The sequence below is a fragment of the Zea mays genome, chromosome 2 (assembly GCF_902167145.1).
Source record: "Zea mays cultivar B73 chromosome 2, Zm-B73-REFERENCE-NAM-5.0, whole genome shotgun sequence".
NCBI classification, from domain to species: domain Eukaryota; kingdom Viridiplantae; phylum Streptophyta; class Magnoliopsida; order Poales; family Poaceae; genus Zea; species Zea mays.
The window spans coordinates 22101954-22121719 of NC_050097.1; the positions used below are offsets into that span (position 1 = coordinate 22101954).

Consider the following 19766-nt stretch of genomic DNA (forward strand, 5'->3'; position numbering starts at 1 on the left):
GAGAGGGAAGAGAGAGGAGGGAGAGGGAGAGGGAGGAGAGAGGAGGGCGCACGCGCCGCCCGCCGCCGAGAGGGAGGAAGAGAGAGGAAGAGAGAGGGAGAGAGATAGAGGGAGGGAGAGGAGGGTGAGAGAGAGAGAGGAATTTTATACATTGTAATTTTATGTGTTCAAATGTATGTTGAATTCATATGTGTTCAAATGTATGTTGAAATGTATGTTGAAATGTATGGTGAGAGAGATAGAGGGAGGGAGAGGAGGGTGAGAGAGGGAGAGGAGGGTGAGATAGAGAGAGGAATTTTATACATTGTAATTTTATGTGTTCAAATGTATGTTGAATTCATATGTGTTCAAATGTATGTTGAATATATACATTGTAATTTTATCCGTCACAACTCGATAATATACGTATCCGATCCGATCCGAATTCGATCTGAACTCGATAATTTCCGTACGACTCTCCCTCTCTCCCTCTCTATACGTCCTATGCGACTCTCCCTCTCTCCCTCTCCTCGTCCTATACGACTCTCCCTCTCTCTATACGTCCTATGCGACTCTCTCCCCGTCCTACACGATACTATACGACTACACGATACTATATGGTTAGGGTTTAGGGTTATGGTTAGGGTTAAGGTTAGGGTTAAGGGTTATAGTTAGGGTTAGGGTTAAGGGTTAGGGTTAGGGTTAGGGTTAGGGTTAAGGGTTCGGGTTTTGGGTTAAGGGTTCGGGTTTTGGGTTAGGGTTAGGGTTTAGGGTTAGGGTTAGGGTTAGGGTTTTGGGTCTGGGTGTTAGGGTTAGGGTTAGGGTTAGGGTTAAGGGTTCGGGTTTTGGGTTAAGGGTTCGGGTTTTGGGTTAGGGTTAGGGTTAAGGGTTTAGGGTTAGGGTTAGGGTTAGGGTTAGGGTTAGGGTTTTGGGTCTGGGTTAGAGTTAGGGTTAGGGTTAGGGTTAGGGTTAAGGGTTCGGGTTTTGGGTTAAGGGTTCGGGTTTTGGGTTAGGGTTAGGGTTAGGGTTAGGGTTAGGGTTAGGGTTAGGGTTAGGGTTAGGGTTAGGGCTAGGGTTGTGGGTCAGGGTTAGAGTTAGGGTTAGGGTTAGGGTTAGGGTTAAGGGTTCGGGTTTTGGGTTAGGGTTAGGGTTAGGGTTAGGGTTTTGGGTTAGGGTTAGGGTTAAGGGTTTAGTGCCCGCGAGGATGTATTTAATTATACTATTTGTTAAGATGAATTTAATTATTGCTTACGTTAATATGTGTTAATATGTATTTAATTATTGCTTATGTATTTGTATATATATAGCTCAATGAGTTCTCCGATCAAGGACCAAGGATTAGTGCCCGAGCACATGGACAAGAGTGTTGCTCAAGAACAATCTAGCAGTGAAGGATATGAAACGCCTAGCGACCCTTTTCCTACCACTAGCATAGATAGGGCCGCTCTCCGTGAGTTGCAACATGACCCTACTTATGATCCACGAGAAGCTGAGGTAAAAGTACGCATCTTTAGCTTCGTATGTGTACCCTACTGATTTCACATGCATGATCTCTTGTGCATTTTATTACATGAATAGGAGGTCGTGTCTGAATTTCGTGCGATACTCGAAGAAGCCGTGGCACGATACGAAGACGTACCAGAGCCGACCCAAGACGCACCGGAACAGACCAAGACAACAACCGAGACATCAAGGAAAAGGAAGCAGAGCGATCGAAAAAGAGGTGACAGGGGGCTGAACAAATTTCCCGACAAAACATACAAAATCTCAGACGTGAGCCCGAAAGGTCAGCCCCTAGCTCCAGAAGAGGCACTACCTAAGTTTCGGAATGCACTTGGGTTTTTAGTTAGAGATAATCTTGACATAACAATACGACAGTGGAGAGATGTGTCAGATGATGTCAAGAATCAAATATGGAATAAGCTATTAATGAGGTTCGTTCTGCCTCGGGGTTCAGAAGAACTCGTGAAGGAATACACGATGAAGCAGCTTGCAATAAATTTCCGAAACTGGAGGTCTGAGATGAACACAAAGTTTGCAAAGAAAGGTCTGGACCCGACCAAAAAATATAAAATCTCAGCAGGTCAGTGGGCAGTATTTCTAGAGCAGAGGAGTAGCCCTGATTTCATATCTCTAAGTGAGGCAAATTCAGAACTATCAAAGAAGAACAAGTACCGCCACCACCTAGGCACAGGTGGTTACAAGCGTCAGGTTCCTAAATGGACACAAGAAGACGCCGAGAAGAAGGCTGCAGGGTTGCCGACGCTGTCCGAGCAACTTGGTGAAAGGGCGGCAAATTGGCTCCGTGCTAGAAAACCAAGGGAAACCGAGACCGGTGTATCTTTTGATGATCCCATTGTCGAAGAAGCGGCAAAAAACATATATACAATGGCAGCTAAGCAGAGCGAAGGAACTTTTAAGCCACAAAGGGAAAGAGACATCCTAACGGCTGGTCTCGGTAACCCTGAGCATCCTGGTCGTGTACGAGGAATCTCGTCTAAGGAAGGATGGAAGGAAGGATTCGGACCACAGTGGGAAGGTCTATACAAGAAACGTGATCGATACAAGGAAGAGATCGCAGATTATTTTAAGGAGGAGGCCAAGAAAGAGTTCAAAGCCATGATGTCTCAAATGCTATCGAATCCTCCTCCAGAATTGATGCAACAGTTGGCGAGTGCGATGTCTGTTCAACAGATGACCACTCCACAGATACAAATAATTCCAGCAGCTCAACCGCCGGCTTCCACAGATTGTACGACATTACCAAGCTCTGTTGCTTCAACGGGAAATAAGGACCGTTATCCAGTTGATGACATCACAAGGCCTGTGGCGTGCACACTGGTTATAAGATATGGTATTAACAATAAACGTACAAAGATAGTAGCCACAGGCCTTGCGATCCCAGGACGCAAGTTCCATGGAAACGATATTCCAGATGATTATTGCAAAGTAGAAGTGACGACGGTCATCCAAGGATGCGAGGACGACATGTTAGACATCCCTGGGCCCGAAGGTATCGAGAAACTTGGACAAGCTATCAAGAATTTTATCCTTTGGCCTCGAAGGGATGTCGAATTGCTTGATTGGTCGAATTCGTCGCAGGCGTCGCAGGCCCAACCGTCTCCGCGTTCTCAAATTGCTGTTCCTATTGTACATCCATCCTCACCTCCTCAAACTTCACATGCTGCTCCTCATCCTTTTTCTGACCCACCGTCTCCGCCACAAGCATCACCATTCAGGGCTCCACCACCTTCTCCTCCCCATCCTCTTGGTGACCCACTGTCTACGCCACCATCAAGGGATCCACCTTCTCCACAGCCATCAAACGATCCACGGCCATCAAAGAAATCTAAACTTCCTATACCAAAATTGGTGTCCCCGTATCAGAAAAAGAAGAGTAAAGCTACTACTGCTGGCACAGTTAGGTTTTTGAAAGGGATTGGACGGAGCCTCACGTCACAAACTGTTGATTTGGCCGAGCACGAGGAGTCTGCAAAAAAGGCTGAGGCAACGGCCGCAAAGATAAAGAAGCCAACTAAGGCAGATTACAAAAACGTGCCTAAAAAATACGTGCCGGGCAGACCTCTGCTACCTCTTGACAAACTAAGAAAGGTGCCGGCTGGTGTTAAAAGGTTGCATGACTGGTACATGCGGGCATCATCGGTTGGCATCGACACCATCAGTGTGCATATACCAGACCATGCTTTTATTGGTTCGAACCAAAAGGCCGTTGTTACATTCGAGGACATGTGGTTAATGATGAACCTTCAGAGACTCGACGTGCAACTTGTAACGATGTTTGCATTGTAAGTGTCGCTCATACTTTCACATATGTGTGTTATTATTAGTGAGCTGTATAAAATTTCAATATCTGACATGCACGTGTGACTTGCAGAATGCAACATGATCAGCAGGAGATTCTTTACGGTACCAAGCCCAATGCTAGTGCCAGTAAAAGGGTTGGGTATCTCAACCCAATACTTATATCCGAGGAAAGCCACACTTTTAGAATCGGGAAAGACAACGATGAAATAAGGGGAAAGACGGACGAAGAAGTTGAGAAGCGTATAAAGGAAATGAAGAAGGATTTTGAAGCTCGATACGCCACATACATAGGACATGCAATGCTTCAATTTCAAGACAGGGAAGCCATAATGGCCCCGTACAACTTTAAGTAAGTGTGATTTTGCATAAATAAAATTAATAATTTCAATACACATACATCACAAATTTGATTCGTACAGGGACCACTGGATATGCTTCCTCATTTATCCTAAGGTTGGAAAGGTGCTGGTGCTCGACTCCTTGAACTTCGACCCTTCGACATATGCAACATTCCTCAGCATCTTAGAGCTGTAAGCCTTTTCTATGCATGCATACTTTTATCGATTAAAATTTGAGAATAACATGGTGATTCTATTTGAGATCACAGTGCTTATAGATTCTATAAGATGAGAGGTGGAAAGTACGACCTGTCGAAAAAACTCGTGCCACTAGACATCCATCATCACTGGCCGGTAAGTATGTGATTTTATGAATACATATCATACACAATGTTGCAACTAAATAACCAATCTCCCGTTATGTAGTGCCACAAGCAACCACAAGGATCGGTCCTATGTGGATTCTATGCGTGCGAGTTCATGAGAGTGAACGGACGATACATCACGAACCCTGACAAGGTATTATTAGTAATAGTTAAGTATGTATTTATGTCATTAAAGATGCAAATGTGTTATTATTGAGTATAAATAGATGATGTTTATAAAATTCCTTTACAGCAATTTCAACGAGGAAACCCGGAGAACTTGACCGAAGCTGCATTGTATGGCATAGTCGAGGACCTCTGCACATTCATATTGAAAGAGGTCATTCCCGCAGAAGGAAAATATCACGATGCTTCCGGGACATTAGCTTTGCCAGAGTTCAGAATACTAACAGAAATTAGTAGATTATCTCTTAGCCGAGATAGTTATTAGAGCTTAGGTGAAAACTTATGATGTATAGAATGCATGAAGCATATATGGTTGTAAACAGAATACTTTGATGTATATAAATGTATGATAGAATTTAATTTCATGTTGCTTTCAATATCAATATAGATATATATATATATATATATATGTTTGTGTGTGTGTAAATAAATATATATATAATTCAGTATTGTTTGAAATTTTGAAAAAAGGCGGGAAAACTTCCACTGGCGGTTTTATAAAGAAAACCGCCAGTGAAAAGTCCATTTCCACTGGCGGTTTGCTTTATAAAACCGCCAGTGTAAATGCATTTCCACTGGCGGTTTTCTTTATTCAGCCGCCAGTGGAAATGCACTTTTCACTGGCGGTTCGTTAAGAAAACCGCCAGTGAAAATGCACTTTTCACTGGCGGTTCCAAAATAACCGCCAGTGGAAATGCTGATTTCCACTGACCTCTAGCACTGGCGGTACTGAAAAACGCCAGTGTAAATATGTTTAGAACCGCCACTATAGAGCTTCTGTGTACTAGTGGCACTAATTCTTATGCTATCTCTAGCAGGTTATCTATTTCTATCTGTATATTTAAACATAATTCTATTTACAATACAGCGTAATTCTATTTACAATACAGTCTATATTATTTTGCGTGACCACACGTTAACCGCTGAAGCGGTATGTGACGCAAACAGCTGCCGGCCTTGCGGACGCTGCCAAAGCAAAGATATTTGCGTCTCCAGATCTGCCATCGTATAGGCTATACACTACATGAGGCTGAGGTCCTCCACAGGCAGAATTTACGTAGGTTTGTGCAGTGTAGTGTGGGTGCATGTATTGCTGGTGGCTGTCGACTTTTGCAGTCGACGGTAGTAGAAAAAGGTTTAAAGACCGTAGTGCGGTATATTTTTATAGACCAATTTAGCTATCAACCGCATGTGTTATTTGTATTCGTGGTTCTTTAAGAAAACCATCGCTAGATATCGTATTTTTACAGACTGATTTTTAAGAAAAACCGTCTATAAAAATTCATGATTTCTAATAGCGGTTTCCCTAAGAAACCGTCACAAGAAATCATTTTTATTCTTAAACTTTCAAGTTTTTCAAATGATCTATCAAAATAAAATTTGTATATCTCTAAAAGTTATAAAACTTTATAGTTAATAACTTTTTTATTTAAAATCATTTCAGCTCTCAAAAATTGCATCTAAACTTGACAAATTTAAAATTCAAAATTTGCAAATGGCTTCGATTAAAAAAGTGTCAACATGAAAGTTGTAGAACTTCAAAAGTTATTCAGCTTTGTAGTTGGCAAATTTTTATTTGAATTTGTTTATGATCTCAAACAAGCATTAGCGGTTTAAAAAAGACTAGTGAAAATAGTTTCACAATCGCTGCTATACACACGTACTACACTAGGCATGGGCTGGAATAAAATACATCAGATGGTGGTTGAAAAGAGTCGGGAGATTTTGACTCGGACCACGGGAGCAGCTGGGTGAGTACATGCCAAAGCGTTCGCAATCCTACGAGAGAGAGAGAGTAAAAAAATACAATATATGGCACATCAGCATCAGTTCCGTTACGAGAGAGAATGGTATATATTTGACTCCGGTCCTTCCGTCCTCCTTGCATTGGGTAATAACGAGCAAATGAATCGGCCCAACGTAACTCTGGCGGCTGCATTGACCGATCGACCTCTTCAAACGAGACCGTACGTACCGACCCGCTTGATCGATCGGCAGGACCGCACTGCCGCTTCATTATTCGTTCGCTGGGTGCACACTACTGCTGCATGCATGGTTCCATTCGTGCGGCGACAAACGCCCTGGTGACCCGACGCGGTCGATAGCCAGAACCTAGAGCTGCTGCGCTTCGGTTTCCGCCGCCGGATTCTGTCAGTGCATGGCGTGGCTAGCAGTTATAGATGGCCAATAGTGCCGGGCAAATCGGGTCGACCCGGAGTCTGGGCACGGCACGGCTGGAGCCGGGCCCGTGCCGGCACGATCCGATGGGTAGTGCCGTATCTGGGCCGAGCACTGGAAACGTTGGGCCGGCACGGGCACGGCCCGATTAGCTACTAGGTACGATTAGACACGATTATGCATGATTAGATCTAAGCACGACTAGTTAGCTGTGTGTTGTACTCTTTTTTTCCAATCTAGGATTTTCTCACAAGGTTGAATTTTTACCTAGATAAGTTCTTAATGAGTCAGCCATTGCACTAAACAGCTCAATATTAACTATTTTAGTATGTTTTAACTGTGTTTGTAAATGTCTGACTAAAATTCTGTAGTGTAGTGCTAAACGGGCTAAACGAGCCGGCACGGCACGGCTAAGCAGGCTTAGTGCCGTGCTTGAGTCTGATCTTAGGCACTAGTGCCGTGCCGGCACGGCACAGCTATTAAACAGGCCAAACGGGTCGTGCCCTAACCCGTGCCCGGCCGTGCCGCCTGTTTGGCCATGTATACTAGCAGCTAGCTCCTGCCGGCGTCTCGTTTGGGACGGATGACGGCGGCGGCTGCATGCACCTCGCCAGCCGGAGCTAGCCCCTCCGGCCTGCTGCTAGAGACGGTGTGGAGTGGGGACTATTGGATCGTCGCCTCATACACGCCACGCCCAGTCCCTCCCAAGACTTCAAGCAAATGACGTGTGCTTTCTCTGCCCGCCGGATGACAAGTTTGAACAGGTGCCATCAGCACTTTTTTCCCCTTCTTTTTCACTTTTGCGAATCAGGATTTCATCCATTCATCAGGGAGCAACGAGATTAATAAATTCTTCAGTCAACAGGTGATCTAAATTTTTTTTATAGAAATTTGGTCAGTTTATGGAAATACGCCAATATCTACGTTGACTAATCTTTCCGGAGAATAAGTCTTGACAAATATTTACTTGAACATACAAAATGTAAGTAGTACGTGCAGCAACTAACATATACTGGTCGCTATAAGCTTGATCAAAGTTTTGATTCAAAACATCTATTACTTAATTTGAAGTGGAGCAGCAAATATAACACCACCGTCTGTTGAGGATTTATTAAAAAGAAAGAAAACGGAAAACAAATAAACAACTGGGAACGTAGAGAGACCAAAAGAGAACTGTGGGCCAGCAGACTGCAGACTCTAATTATCAGGAACAGGTCGAAACGGTTTGTTCTTGGGCCGAATGCTTCACGGATGGAAATTGGGCTGTAAGTGGACTCTTCTGGTATCGTGCGCGATCTAATAGTGTTTCTGGGCCTTTACCAGCCTTCGTGTGGTTACCTTAAAATCCAAGTCTTTCCTGCGAATCTTCTTTTCTTTAGGAAGACTAGTAAATATGCTTGTGGGCTTATAGCGCGCGAGAGGAAGAAAAAAAAACTATCGAACATTCATACGACATAACAACTATATTTGTTATTTTAGTTCGCTAGTTTGTTCTGGAGTGTGTTGTGTAGCTCGCTGCTGCTATCCTACTACGTTCTTGAGTGGAATCAAACTTAGATACATAGTAACTAAAACAAAGTTTAGATACATAGAAACTTGCTTATCATGGAATTTTGGCTCTTGAATATCGAGAAAAGGTAAAGTTAGGAGCCAAGAGATCCCTGATGTTGCAGAACCAAACCAAAACAGAGCTAATTACAGTCGAGGCCAGACAGTCGCAAGGCGACAGACGTGGTAGGCCGTGGGCGTGATCTGGACACTCATCGGTGATGAACAATAGCGCACGGGAGGGGAGTTACGTTCATGGCATGTAGACAGGGCTGAAAGTTTAAAGCCTCGTTTGGTTTATGAAAGTGGAGTGGCATGGGGTGTCTTTTTTTTTTGTAATTATTTCTGTTGTGTTGTGCGTTGCATGACGATGCGTCGCTCGAATCGATGCGGGCATGCGCTGGGGCACCGAGCATGCATGCGCGTATGTGTATAATAGTATTGGCCAAGTGGCCACCACACTGGCGCTTGTTAATTAGTACATGTGTATGCACAACTGGAAATCTATAGAGCGGGAATGGAATATCCTACAATCTATAAAGCTGCCTGTTCTTTTTCGTTTTTTTTTTGGTAAATTATTAAGCGATTTGTCTTGTAAGGAGTAGCTGTTTGTTACTGTTTTGCACCCTACATATATTGATAGGTAGTAGAGAGGTTTCGTTCTCCGGGCGACCTGGGTGCGATGAACCCAATACGGCCATACGGGCAGCTAGCCAACTTGGCGCCACACGTCCACGTCGATTCCGCACCCAAAATGGGCCGGCTAGGTCGAAGACACTGATGCCTGATGATGATATAGACGTGGAGTTATCACGGAAATCTCATTCTTATCTCCACGACCACGAAGAAAAATAAACTCACGAGACCGCATCGATAAGATAATCCACGGAGAACCTGTGCTTGTATACTACATTAATTAGTAGGAATTGAAGGTCGTGACGCAACAGAAAACACGAATTTTGGAGCCTGAATAATTAATTAAAAAGGGAGCCTGAAAAGTCTCCGCAGCCAGCACTGAAGAAGCAAGTGTGTAGTAATGGTTCCAGATTCAGTGTATGCTGGGCTGGGCACTACTAGAGCACGCAGAGCCAAACCCTTCCCCGTCACCCCTGATTTGTGGGATGGTTTGGTGAGAAAGCTTGGAGCGCTTTGTGGCTTTCGTCGTGGTGCTCTCGTTCATCTATAGAAATAAAAAATAACAAACCTGGTGGTGGATCAGCTGCATGGAGCGCTAGCAGCTCGCTGATGCGCAAGGAAGTCGTGCAAAAGTCTTGGGCTTCTCACGTCTCGCTCGCGTTCGCCTCTCTCTCTCTCTCTCTCTCTCTCTCTCTCTCTCTCTCTCTCTCTCTCTCTCCGACGTGTACAGCATGCTCTCGCCGCCGCACGTGGCACGGTCGTGCGGTGACGATCCAGTTCCATCGAGCGTGGAAAAAAATGGATCCCGCCAGATTACTGGAGACGACGCTACGGCCGAAACAGCATATACAAGGATCGGAGCACGTACTTATAAATTAATTAACGTTGACGACGTAATGTTATGGTGGGGGTTCGGACGTTCGGTTTTGCACGCAAACCCCCGATCGCGAGTGGAGGACCAGAGTGCCAGAATTCCGCCGCTTCCAGACGCCCCTTTTCAAATCGACGACGAATCGGACTTTGGACGTCAGGTTCCTGTGTGCAGTGCACCGGCCGCCGATCCGTCGGTCTACCTCGATCCTCAAGCTGCAAATTTGAACTTGACCGGCTCACCACCAGTCACAGGGAAGGGAACCTTTCGCCGACCGACCGACCGACCCGCCCTATGCGCGCGGAGAGCCAACGCTCATCAATCGGCCATGCATGTCACATCAGGACTCCGGACGAGGAAACGGTTTGATTGGATCAGGCAGAGGGTTACCGAGCAGCTTCAGCCGAAGCTTCTTTTTCTTTTCCGGAGGAAACGTAGTAGCAGCGCGCACTCTTCCATCTCCATCATCGTCGCGCGGCCTAGCTAGCGGAGAAGAAGTGCACTCTTCCAACATGGACTATCATTCGTGTGTGCTTCTTCGTGGAAAGGTCGATTCACACACCGTCTTATTCAAGCCCCCCCTGACGCCGATTCTCGCCGCAAAGTACGTGCCATCCATCGACTTTAACTGGAACGAAACGTGCGGTCAGAGTCATGGGGGAGACCGTGGACAAGATGGACTAGCTGCTTCTGTCAGCTAGCCCTCAGGATCCGATCCGATGCTTTGGAGTGCAGTGCAGACTGCAGAGTGACACGGGCAGTGAGAAGCTACAGGTAAGTAGGTAGCTAGGTAGGCCGTAGGCGGGCGGGAGTGAAAGTCTGCAGCACGTTGAAGACTCAGACCCTGACCCGATAAGGAAGAAGTCTGCAGCACGTCTTCGGAGGAAGTCCGATCCCGACTGTCGCGTGTCGCCTCAAGCATGAACAACAAACAGACTGGACAACCGGTTGTACGAGCAGCAGGCACTGCTACTAGTACGCTCGCGGGCAGAGAAGGAAGAAGCATCGTCAGTATTCAGGAAGGAGCCCAGAAGCTGCCGCTGCCGCTGCCCCTGCCCTGCCCTGCCCTGCCGTGCACCATGACGTCTCCCGCACGCATGACAAGACCTCCTATCCCATCCCATCCCATGGTGGTATATTTGCCTACACTGTGGCCCCTGCTGGCCGGCCATGACGACCCAACAACGTTAAGCTTACCGGTTGTAGAGCGAGTCATGCTTTCGGTCGTGCTTATCACAGGGGTAGCTAGTATGACAGTATGACACTTCCCATGTCCCATGCCGCAAACAATGAAATAATATACTGTAACTTTCAAACCAACAAATATAAAGTTCAAGACAAACAAAGATGCACTTACTTAGTTATTGTTAGCACACTCAAATTTATTAGGCAAACTCCTAGGGTGCAATGCAATCATAGTTGGATCTTGTAATAACAGCGAGAGGGGTTATCAATCGTTTGTTGGTGGCTTTATATGGTCTCCACGTTTGTCATTGACGGAGAATTACGGAGAGGTGGAGCCCAGCGTTCCAAGTGCTCGTGTGGCCAGCTCCTTCTCCATCAATTATTGAAACTTTGTGATGACCATCGATCCGGTGAAAGAAAAAAACACATCGCATGGTTTGAACAAGTCGATGACATCAACTTATCGACAGTTCAATAAAATATATTATGGAATAATGAAATGAATATTTACAAATAATTACTTACATCAAAATGATCACATTTATATAGGCCGGGAAACGAGCCGAGTCGAGTTTTGCTTAGCTTGGCTCGGTGACCCGGCAAGCCAAGCTCAGCTTGGCTCGGTCGAATTGCGAGCTAGGATATTAGGCACGGCTCGAGCTCATTCAGGCTCGTGAGCCACCACACTAAGTCCCATTTACAAACATAAACTGTATATTTTCATTATATACAAAATAAAAAACATACAAAAAATTGAGTAAACTATATTTAGCATTGGATCCATAAAAAAATTAATAGTGTAACAATATAGCACCATATCATAAGACTGGCTCGAGCTCGCTCAGGCTTGTTCAGGTTCACGAGCCGAGCCTGAGCGAGCTCACGAGCTCGAGTTTTTTTTCTAGCCCTACATGTATAGAAGCAACAATAAGTTGTGTCTGTATGCTTCAATTACATGTGGGCTGGCTCACCACATTCAGGCTTGATTTGGTGATAAGAGGATCACAAAGAAATTAAAGGTGATTGACGTGAAAATGAACTAATTTCTCCCTCAAGCCTCTAAAATTCCCCTCTCCCTCGAGCCTCTAAAATCCCCCTCATGATTTTTGGTCATTAAATCAGTCCTTATGGCTAGGCAGCGACAATGGAGGAGGAACATGTGTGCATCCTTATAAGACGTGAGTAGGTATAAATCCTAGAACAACCTTGTATTTGTTACTTCTCTCGCCATATGTCTTGCATATATCAAAACAGAGGATTCTTGGAAAACATTTCACTTTATCTTAAACAACAATCTAACTGTCCTTGTTTTGAAAACTGGGGCACAATAGATTTGTGTTTGGTGTGGATGCAAGCGCAGACTCATTCCGAATGGTGAATTACCAAGATCCGAGCAAGAAAATGAGACAAGGGGTTTATATTGGTTCAGGCTTGTGAATCACCGAGAAACCTCGCTCCGAAAACACCAAAATTCTGTAAAATTTCCAGATTTTGGTGTGTTCCAAGATACAGATTTTGGTCCGATTTTGCGTATTTAGATTCCAAATTCAAAATAATACAAAGTCAAACTTTGGGCAAAGAACAAACTTTAGAATGGTACAAACGAAATTGTAAACCCTGGATGGGGGAGGAGTGAGTGCCTGAGTGGGGCCTGTGGCTTCGGCTGGTCCACGGTCAACATCCGTCTTGACGCTTGACTAGTCAACCCTCTTTTTCTTAACGGAGTACTGATGAGTATTTTATACGAAACGAAACCTGTGGCCTTGTGGTGGGCAGTGAGCCAGTCAGCCAGTGACGGATGGGATGGTGGTTGGAACCGCAAACTAGCAGCCTGTGGTCGGATCCGGAGCAGATTAGATTCGATTCAGTGTCGAGCGATGACATGAAACCATGAAATTGGTTATAGCAATAACTTTCCTGATCTGGATACTGTTTATCTCTTTAATTAATTAGCCAGGGATGCTATATGAAAACAAGTAGAGTTCAAAAAAGGGAATGGAATGGTCAGGCACTCAGACCGGCAGACCGCTTCCAGGTTATTTATCCGTTTGAGCAGCTCCAACGAATCACTACTGTCCGTGTCCGATGGGCAAAATTTTCTATGGACCTGACGACTATCCAATATGCAGCTCCAAAAATTTCCGCGGGTCTGCTTCTGCTCTGCTTGCCCTAAGATCTAGCGTTCGTACGTGCATGTGCCGGTTTGGAATAAACTGATACTAGGAAAAGATTACACGATTGCACGCTGAAATGTTTCCAATTCGCACATTTCCTCCGCACACCGTTATCTTCTCCAAGACTTCCACGCAGCGGAGTCGTGATCCCCGGAGAAAATCACGTGCTCCGCTGTTAAACAAGTCTGGCATGCATGTCTGTGCAAGCAAAGCAAGAGTCCCATTGGCGCGACGCGACGACGCCGCTGTTACAGAAAGCTAATAAGCAGTCATGCATGCATCACCACCCCTAGCTAGCTAGCTGGCAAAGCACGTCAAGGTCATGCGGTCTCTTCCGACCCCGGTTCCTGCAATTGCACTTGCACCCATTATCGGCCGAAACAAAAACTGCCAACGTTTCTAAGATATATACCCCCAGTGATATACACATACACACTAGCGCATCAGGACGTGCATGTGCGGTGGTGGATGAGTGGATCAGATCGTCCGCCTTTGGACGATGACGCTATACGACGTCGACAGTACAGGAGTACGTATATGCCTAGAACAAACGTACTAGAGGCCCAGCAGCGGGTGGAAGAAGACACGCTGCAGCCAGCGTAGCTTTGTTCAGATCTTCGTAAAGTCCATGGGATAAGTAGCTGATCACGCTTTCAAGCTCCGCTGCTGTCGTCTTTAATTTCTTTCTCCTCATGGTCTGGGCCCCCACAAAAGCTAGCTGTGGCTGTCTCTATCCTCCCGTGCCCAGCCCCCGGCCCGGGTCCGTGCAGCCACGAGACGGTCTAGAAGCAATGCACCACATGACTTCCACGCCATTTCTTCCTGCGACGGCAAACCTCAGGGCCACCGCATTGATGAATACAGATCCCACAGCTCTTGTCGCGGCTCCGGCTGTCGATTCCGCCCGCCCGCCCGCTCTTCTAGCTGTCAGGGATGATTTCCAACGGAACAAAATGCCTCCCTCGTCTAAAAAAACACACGAGGGAAATGCAGGTCAGGATCGAAGAATTTTTTTCAGTGATAATAATCATCGCCGCCAGAGGCCATGGAAAAACGTAGAGTATTCCTTCTGCCTTCTTCGCCGTCACGGGATCGCCGTGTGAACTGACCAGATCGAGAAGCCGAGGCGGACCAGGGCAGGTCTGGTCAGGCGATGGACCATCTAGAAAAGCACCGAGCGGTGGCAGGGCACGGGCCAACAGCGCCGCGGCACGCACGCACGAGGCACGATCCCGAGTGCCACCACGCCACGACGGGCTCCACCTCCCGCTGACGCCGACCTCATCGCTGACGCCACCACACTCTGCTAATCCCATTCCCATCCATCCACCTTAACCAACGGTCAGGGGCGGAAAGCGAGCGGCCCTCCCCCGCAAACTACTCGACTAAGATCACAATCAGGGCTATGCATTAGCGTCGCCTAACTGGGCCGCGACCCCTGCTTATTTTAATGAACAAGCCCATTCCGTCACGTGGCTGGCTCCAGGTTGGGAAAGTTCAACGAACCCGCCTCCGCCTATATAAAAGCCGCGCCCCGGCCCAGCCCTCGCCTCGCCGTTCAACTCGATCACTTCTTTCCCTTCCACACAACACACAGCTCACTCAACTCCCCTCCCGCTTCGTCAGCTCATCATCATAAACCAAACAGAGAGCTCTCTCTCGGTCGTTCCATTCCAGGATGCTGCTTAACCCGGCGTCCATGCTGGACACCATCCGGCAGCACCTCCTGGAGGAGCCACCAGCGGCGGCCGACGAGAGCTTCGGGATCCTGGTGGCGGACCAGTGGAGCGACTCGCTCCCGTTCCGCACCGACGACGCCGACGACATGGTGGTGTTCGGGGCGCTGCAGGACGCCTTCGCCTACGGCTGGCTGCCCGACGGCTCCTTCGCGCACGTGAAGCCCGAGCCGGTGCGGTCCCCCGACTCCTACTACTCCTCCTCCTACGACGGCTCCTGCTTCGGCGGCCTCCCGTACCCGGAGCAGCCACTGACGCCCGGCAGCGAGGGCGAGGCGGCCGCCACGCCCAGCCCCAGGAGGGAGGAGGCCGCGGCGGCCGTGGCCAGGGGCAAGCACTACAGGGGCGTCAGGCAGCGCCCGTGGGGCAAGTTCGCGGCGGAGATCAGGGACCCGGCCAAGAACGGCGCGCGCGTCTGGCTCGGCACCTACGACACCGCCGAGGACGCCGCGCTCGCCTACGACCGCGCCGCCTACCGCATGCGCGGCTCGCGCGCGCTCCTCAACTTCCCGCTCCGCATCGGCTCCGAGATCGCCGCCGCGGCCGCCGGGGACAAGCGGCCGTTGGCGTTGCCCGAGCCCGCCACCTCCTCGGACTCGTCCTCGTCCTCCACCGGCGGCTCGCCCAAGAGGCGGAAGCGAGGCGAGGCCGCCGCCGCCAACATGGCCATGGCGCTGGTGCCCCCGCCTTCCCAGCTTAGCCGGCCGGCCCAGCCATGGTTCCCTGCCGCGCCGGTCGAGCAGGCGGCGATGCCGCCGCGCGTGGAGCAGCTCGTCATCTAGCTAGCCCCGCGCGTTAAACCGGGCTCGCGGCGAGACAATGAGGCGTGCAAGTGCAACGACGGGTGCGCCGGTGGAAAGCTGAGGAAAACAGGACGATGCCCTGCGCTGCACTTGCGCGAATGCGACGGCGCGCGGAATGCGATAAGCTCGGGAGCAATTGGGGGTCCGGATGCCGCTGTTGCTCCGTGCAACTCGCGCAAGTGGAAAGAAGCTGTCTGTGTGTAGATTCATCCAAGTGTCTTGTCTGCAAACGGATTTTCGGTATATGCGTCCTTGTCACCTGTCAGGGTGGTGTGGTGTGAGGGCTTGGGCTTGTGCTGCTGATAAGTTTGGAGATCTGTACAAAGAAAAAACGTAGGGAGAAGATGAGATCAAGAACAGTCGTTGAAAAACAGAAAAGAACCACAAATGGGAGCGCCGTGGTCTGATAAATATCCTGCAGGCTAAACCAGGCGCGCAAGTCAACAGAACAACGACCTGAACTCGTGGCATGGAATCGGAATCGAAATCGAAATCACCACCCTCAAACCAAAACTGCGGAGGCGAAGCTAGCACTAAACAAACGCTGCTGACGTGGCAGGAAGGTGGCTTGCTCACGGCAGCAGTATCGAGACGAGAGGTGGGTACCACAGCTCCAACGTTGGATTTGGACTGAGCCGATTGAGTATGTAACGAAACGATATCATCGTTTGGCTTTAATCTATATCGAGTATTTTGTCTTTATAGATTATAGTTACTATGGTTTAACCAACTGACTTTAATTTGTAAGATCCTATCGTGGTCTAAACAACTCAAACAACTGACTTTAATCTGTAAGATCTGCTAATAAAATAAAAGGCTATAAGCAATAGATAGAAAAAAGAACTGTCAAGTGTCGATAGTTCGGTGGAGCAAGTGGCGCGATGGTATCAGTGTCGCCGTCGTGCTTTGCGGTGGTACTGAAGACGAGAGGGAGGAGACAGATCCGTATTGTGGCTCACCATGCAACGAGTGACGGCAAGAGGCGTCTAGGTGGCAGGATGGAGCCGCCATTGGGGCGCCGGAGCATAGGATTTGAGGTAAACGAGAGGCTTATATCCACGTATTTGTTGTCAATGGGTTTGATTAGTTGGTTCTCTGTTGAAATGAAAGGGTTTGTAAAGGAAAGACACTCTTTAGGTAAGAACCCTAGCTGTTTTTTTCTTCAATTATTTGATTGCAGGATGGCTTGGAGAAGGCAAAGAGCACGTGAACGCCAGCAAGAGATTCTAACTGCCGCAACCATTGTCCAGATCATTGATGAGGAGGAAGAACGTCCTCGTCGTCTCTCTGTAATTGGGAGGGCGACGCTAGCTGCACAGGGCTATTGGTTGGGGGCTACGTTCATTGTCATTTATCATGCAGTTTCTGCTAAGAACGACTAGTCAGGGTTCGCTACAGTGCAGAAGGTAACTGCCTTGCGGATGCTTGCATTGCATATTGGAGAGGCTACAAACGGGCTTGATGATTTATTTTCGTATTGGGGGAGAGAGTCGTCCTTACGAGTGTGGATCACTTCACTAGAACTATAGAAGAGAGGATTTTCTGGCATGATTGGGAATTTCGAGCGTATGTATGTATTTGGAAATGGAAGAAATACCCCATGGCTTGGCATGACTTAGTATAGAGGCCATTACAAGAAACCCACAATTATTCTTGAGGATGTTGATCTTAAAATTTGGCATTCTCCTTGGGCTACTTTGATTAGTGGCATATGCCTAGCCCTCAAAGCAATAAGCAAGAAAAGGCTGCCGACCTGCCGTTGCTGCTGCACCCACACTGTTTCACTGAGAAAAAAAAACAACTGTTGCAGCTGCAAGCTCAAGTGAACGGCGTTGAACAAGTGACGGTCAGTATAATAGCTAGAAGATGATGCAGCTTCATCTGGACAAATTTGACAAACAAACATGGCACTGACAAAATAGTAGGTAAAATAGGATAAGACCAAAAGGTCGTGTAGATATAATTTATGAGAACAACAATCTGTTTATACAAGTTTATATGTAAAATAATAAGTATTTTAGTTTAACATATAGAAAATGTGAATGCTGTACAGGCAGGGTCCAAAATTGCATGACAGTCTTGCGGCCAACAAAAGCCTCTATCTTCTTCCGGTCACCACTAAAGCTGAAAAGAATAATGGGAGAAGTCCCAGGCAGTAAGCTCTAGGCCGACAATTTTATAGAGAAGCTAAGGGCTCGTTTGGTTTCTTTAGTTAGGGACTAAAGTTTAGTTAGAAGACTAAAGTTTAACCTGTATCCTGTTTGGTTTTAGAGACTAAAAATATTCAAAACGTATTAAATGAATCATAAGATGACCAAAATACCTTTAGCATTCTACCGCCATTAGTGCAACTGAAATAAAGGAGAAACGAAAAGTGAAATTTATATGGTTTAGTCCCTTTTAGTCATCTCTTAAGAGAATAGAGACTAAAACAATTTAGTTCTACTGTTTGATAATTTAGAAACTAAATGAGACTAGTCTTTAGTCCCTCAAACCAAATAGAATCTAAGTATGACCCACCAAGCGATTGGAGCACACAAAAAACTTCATTAATTTCTCCAGCGGCTAGGAGAAATATCAACATACCATTTGAACTTGCTTTCAAATACTTCTTCCTTTCTGAGAGCAGACACCAAAAGAATGAGGCATATGACACACAAATCGCTTATAACACACACAAAGCTTCAGTCATACAGGTGGCATGAGACAACACACATAGACTGTATACAATTGTTCAAGGAACATGCTTGCCATGCACATAGTTCACCAACAGATTTCAACACAGGCTATTACGCCTAGTGCCCCACTAGGTCTAGGCTAGTGCCACACTAGAACCATCACCTCCCAACCTCATTGTGGATATCTTATTTTCACTTGTTGATGTAATTAATACTCGCGAACCCATGGTGCATTGGTGCCATCTTCTTGAGGTCCACGTTCATGACCCGTTCCTCCCGATCTTCCTTTTGGAGATCGAGTAGCTCTTGGCTTTCTGGACTTGCAACTGCTCTTCCTGTAGAGCGAGCGAGCTTGTGATCCGAGCGACAAGCAATGTCCTTGGCTTCCTCTTTGCTTCCGTTCTTCATAAGCGCTGTGGTGTGGTCCATGCATGGATATCTTTTGCAGCGCTTCAAGGCAAGTTGAACCGCAAGAGCTGCTGCCTGTTGTGTGGGCCAGAGGGGCCCTGACGATTGACGAACGAAAAATCTGAGGCCCCGTGCTTATCCGCGATTTGTATGTAATTGTAATGTAAAGAGGATAGGCATGCGTTCATCACTCGTCACAGAGGACTACAGGCGGATTACCCTCGCTGGTTCCAGGCATTTTCCAGCACTGCGTTGGTCGTGTTGCGCAACAGCTGGACTTGGGGTCACGGACCGAGGGAGTACGTAGTATATATGAGATGTTTTTTTCCCTCCAACTTGTTGGGTATTCTGGGTGGAAAGGGAAATCAAAAGGTGGGGAAAGGTGTACATGATCAGATTGAGTACAGGTCATGGGGGCAAAAGCAGAGCAGGCCACTGCTTCATGAATGGGTCATGAACTCATAATGTGCTGTGCAGCTATTTTTATTAGCACAAGAAAGGTACGGAGAGGAGGAGAATAGATAGATACAAAGACACGCTTATTAGTTTGGCATTTTAGAGTGGAAAGGGATGTACTTCATTAGTACTATTTTTTTCCTTGCAAAGGCGTTTTTGGTTTAATTGGAGTGAAACGGTTCCACGTCAGGGCTTTACAACAGGATCAAAGAGGATTAAATAGGAGAAGAGAGAGATACAAAGGCACGCCTATTCAATTTTGAATAGGAGTCGATTAAATCCTCCCCAATCCCCTTAATTCCATTACAACAGAACAACCTTATGCTATCTCCAGCAATATCCCCTAAATTCTATCCTATAAAATAATATTCTCTGTCCTATACATTATGCTCTAAAAGAT

At 47.0% G+C, this 19766-nt stretch overlaps 1 protein-coding gene across 1 annotated transcript; it reads left to right on the forward strand.

Annotated features, from left to right (window-relative positions):
- The first annotated feature begins 14838 nt into the window (after nt 1-14838).
- On the forward strand, nt 14839-16188 carry LOC100285687 (uncharacterized). The gene has a single exon (NM_001372319.1). It carries the CDS (start codon nt 14964-14966, stop codon nt 15801-15803), a length of 840 nt encoding a protein of 279 aa, NP_001359248.1. The 5' UTR covers nt 14839-14963; the 3' UTR covers nt 15804-16188.
- The last annotated feature ends 3578 nt before the right edge of the window (nt 16189-19766 follow it).

Coding starts and splice junctions, on each gene's coding strand:
- LOC100285687 (NM_001372319.1), top strand. CDS start 14,964: ATGCTGCTTAACCCGGCGTCCATGCTGGACACCATCCGGCAGCACCTC.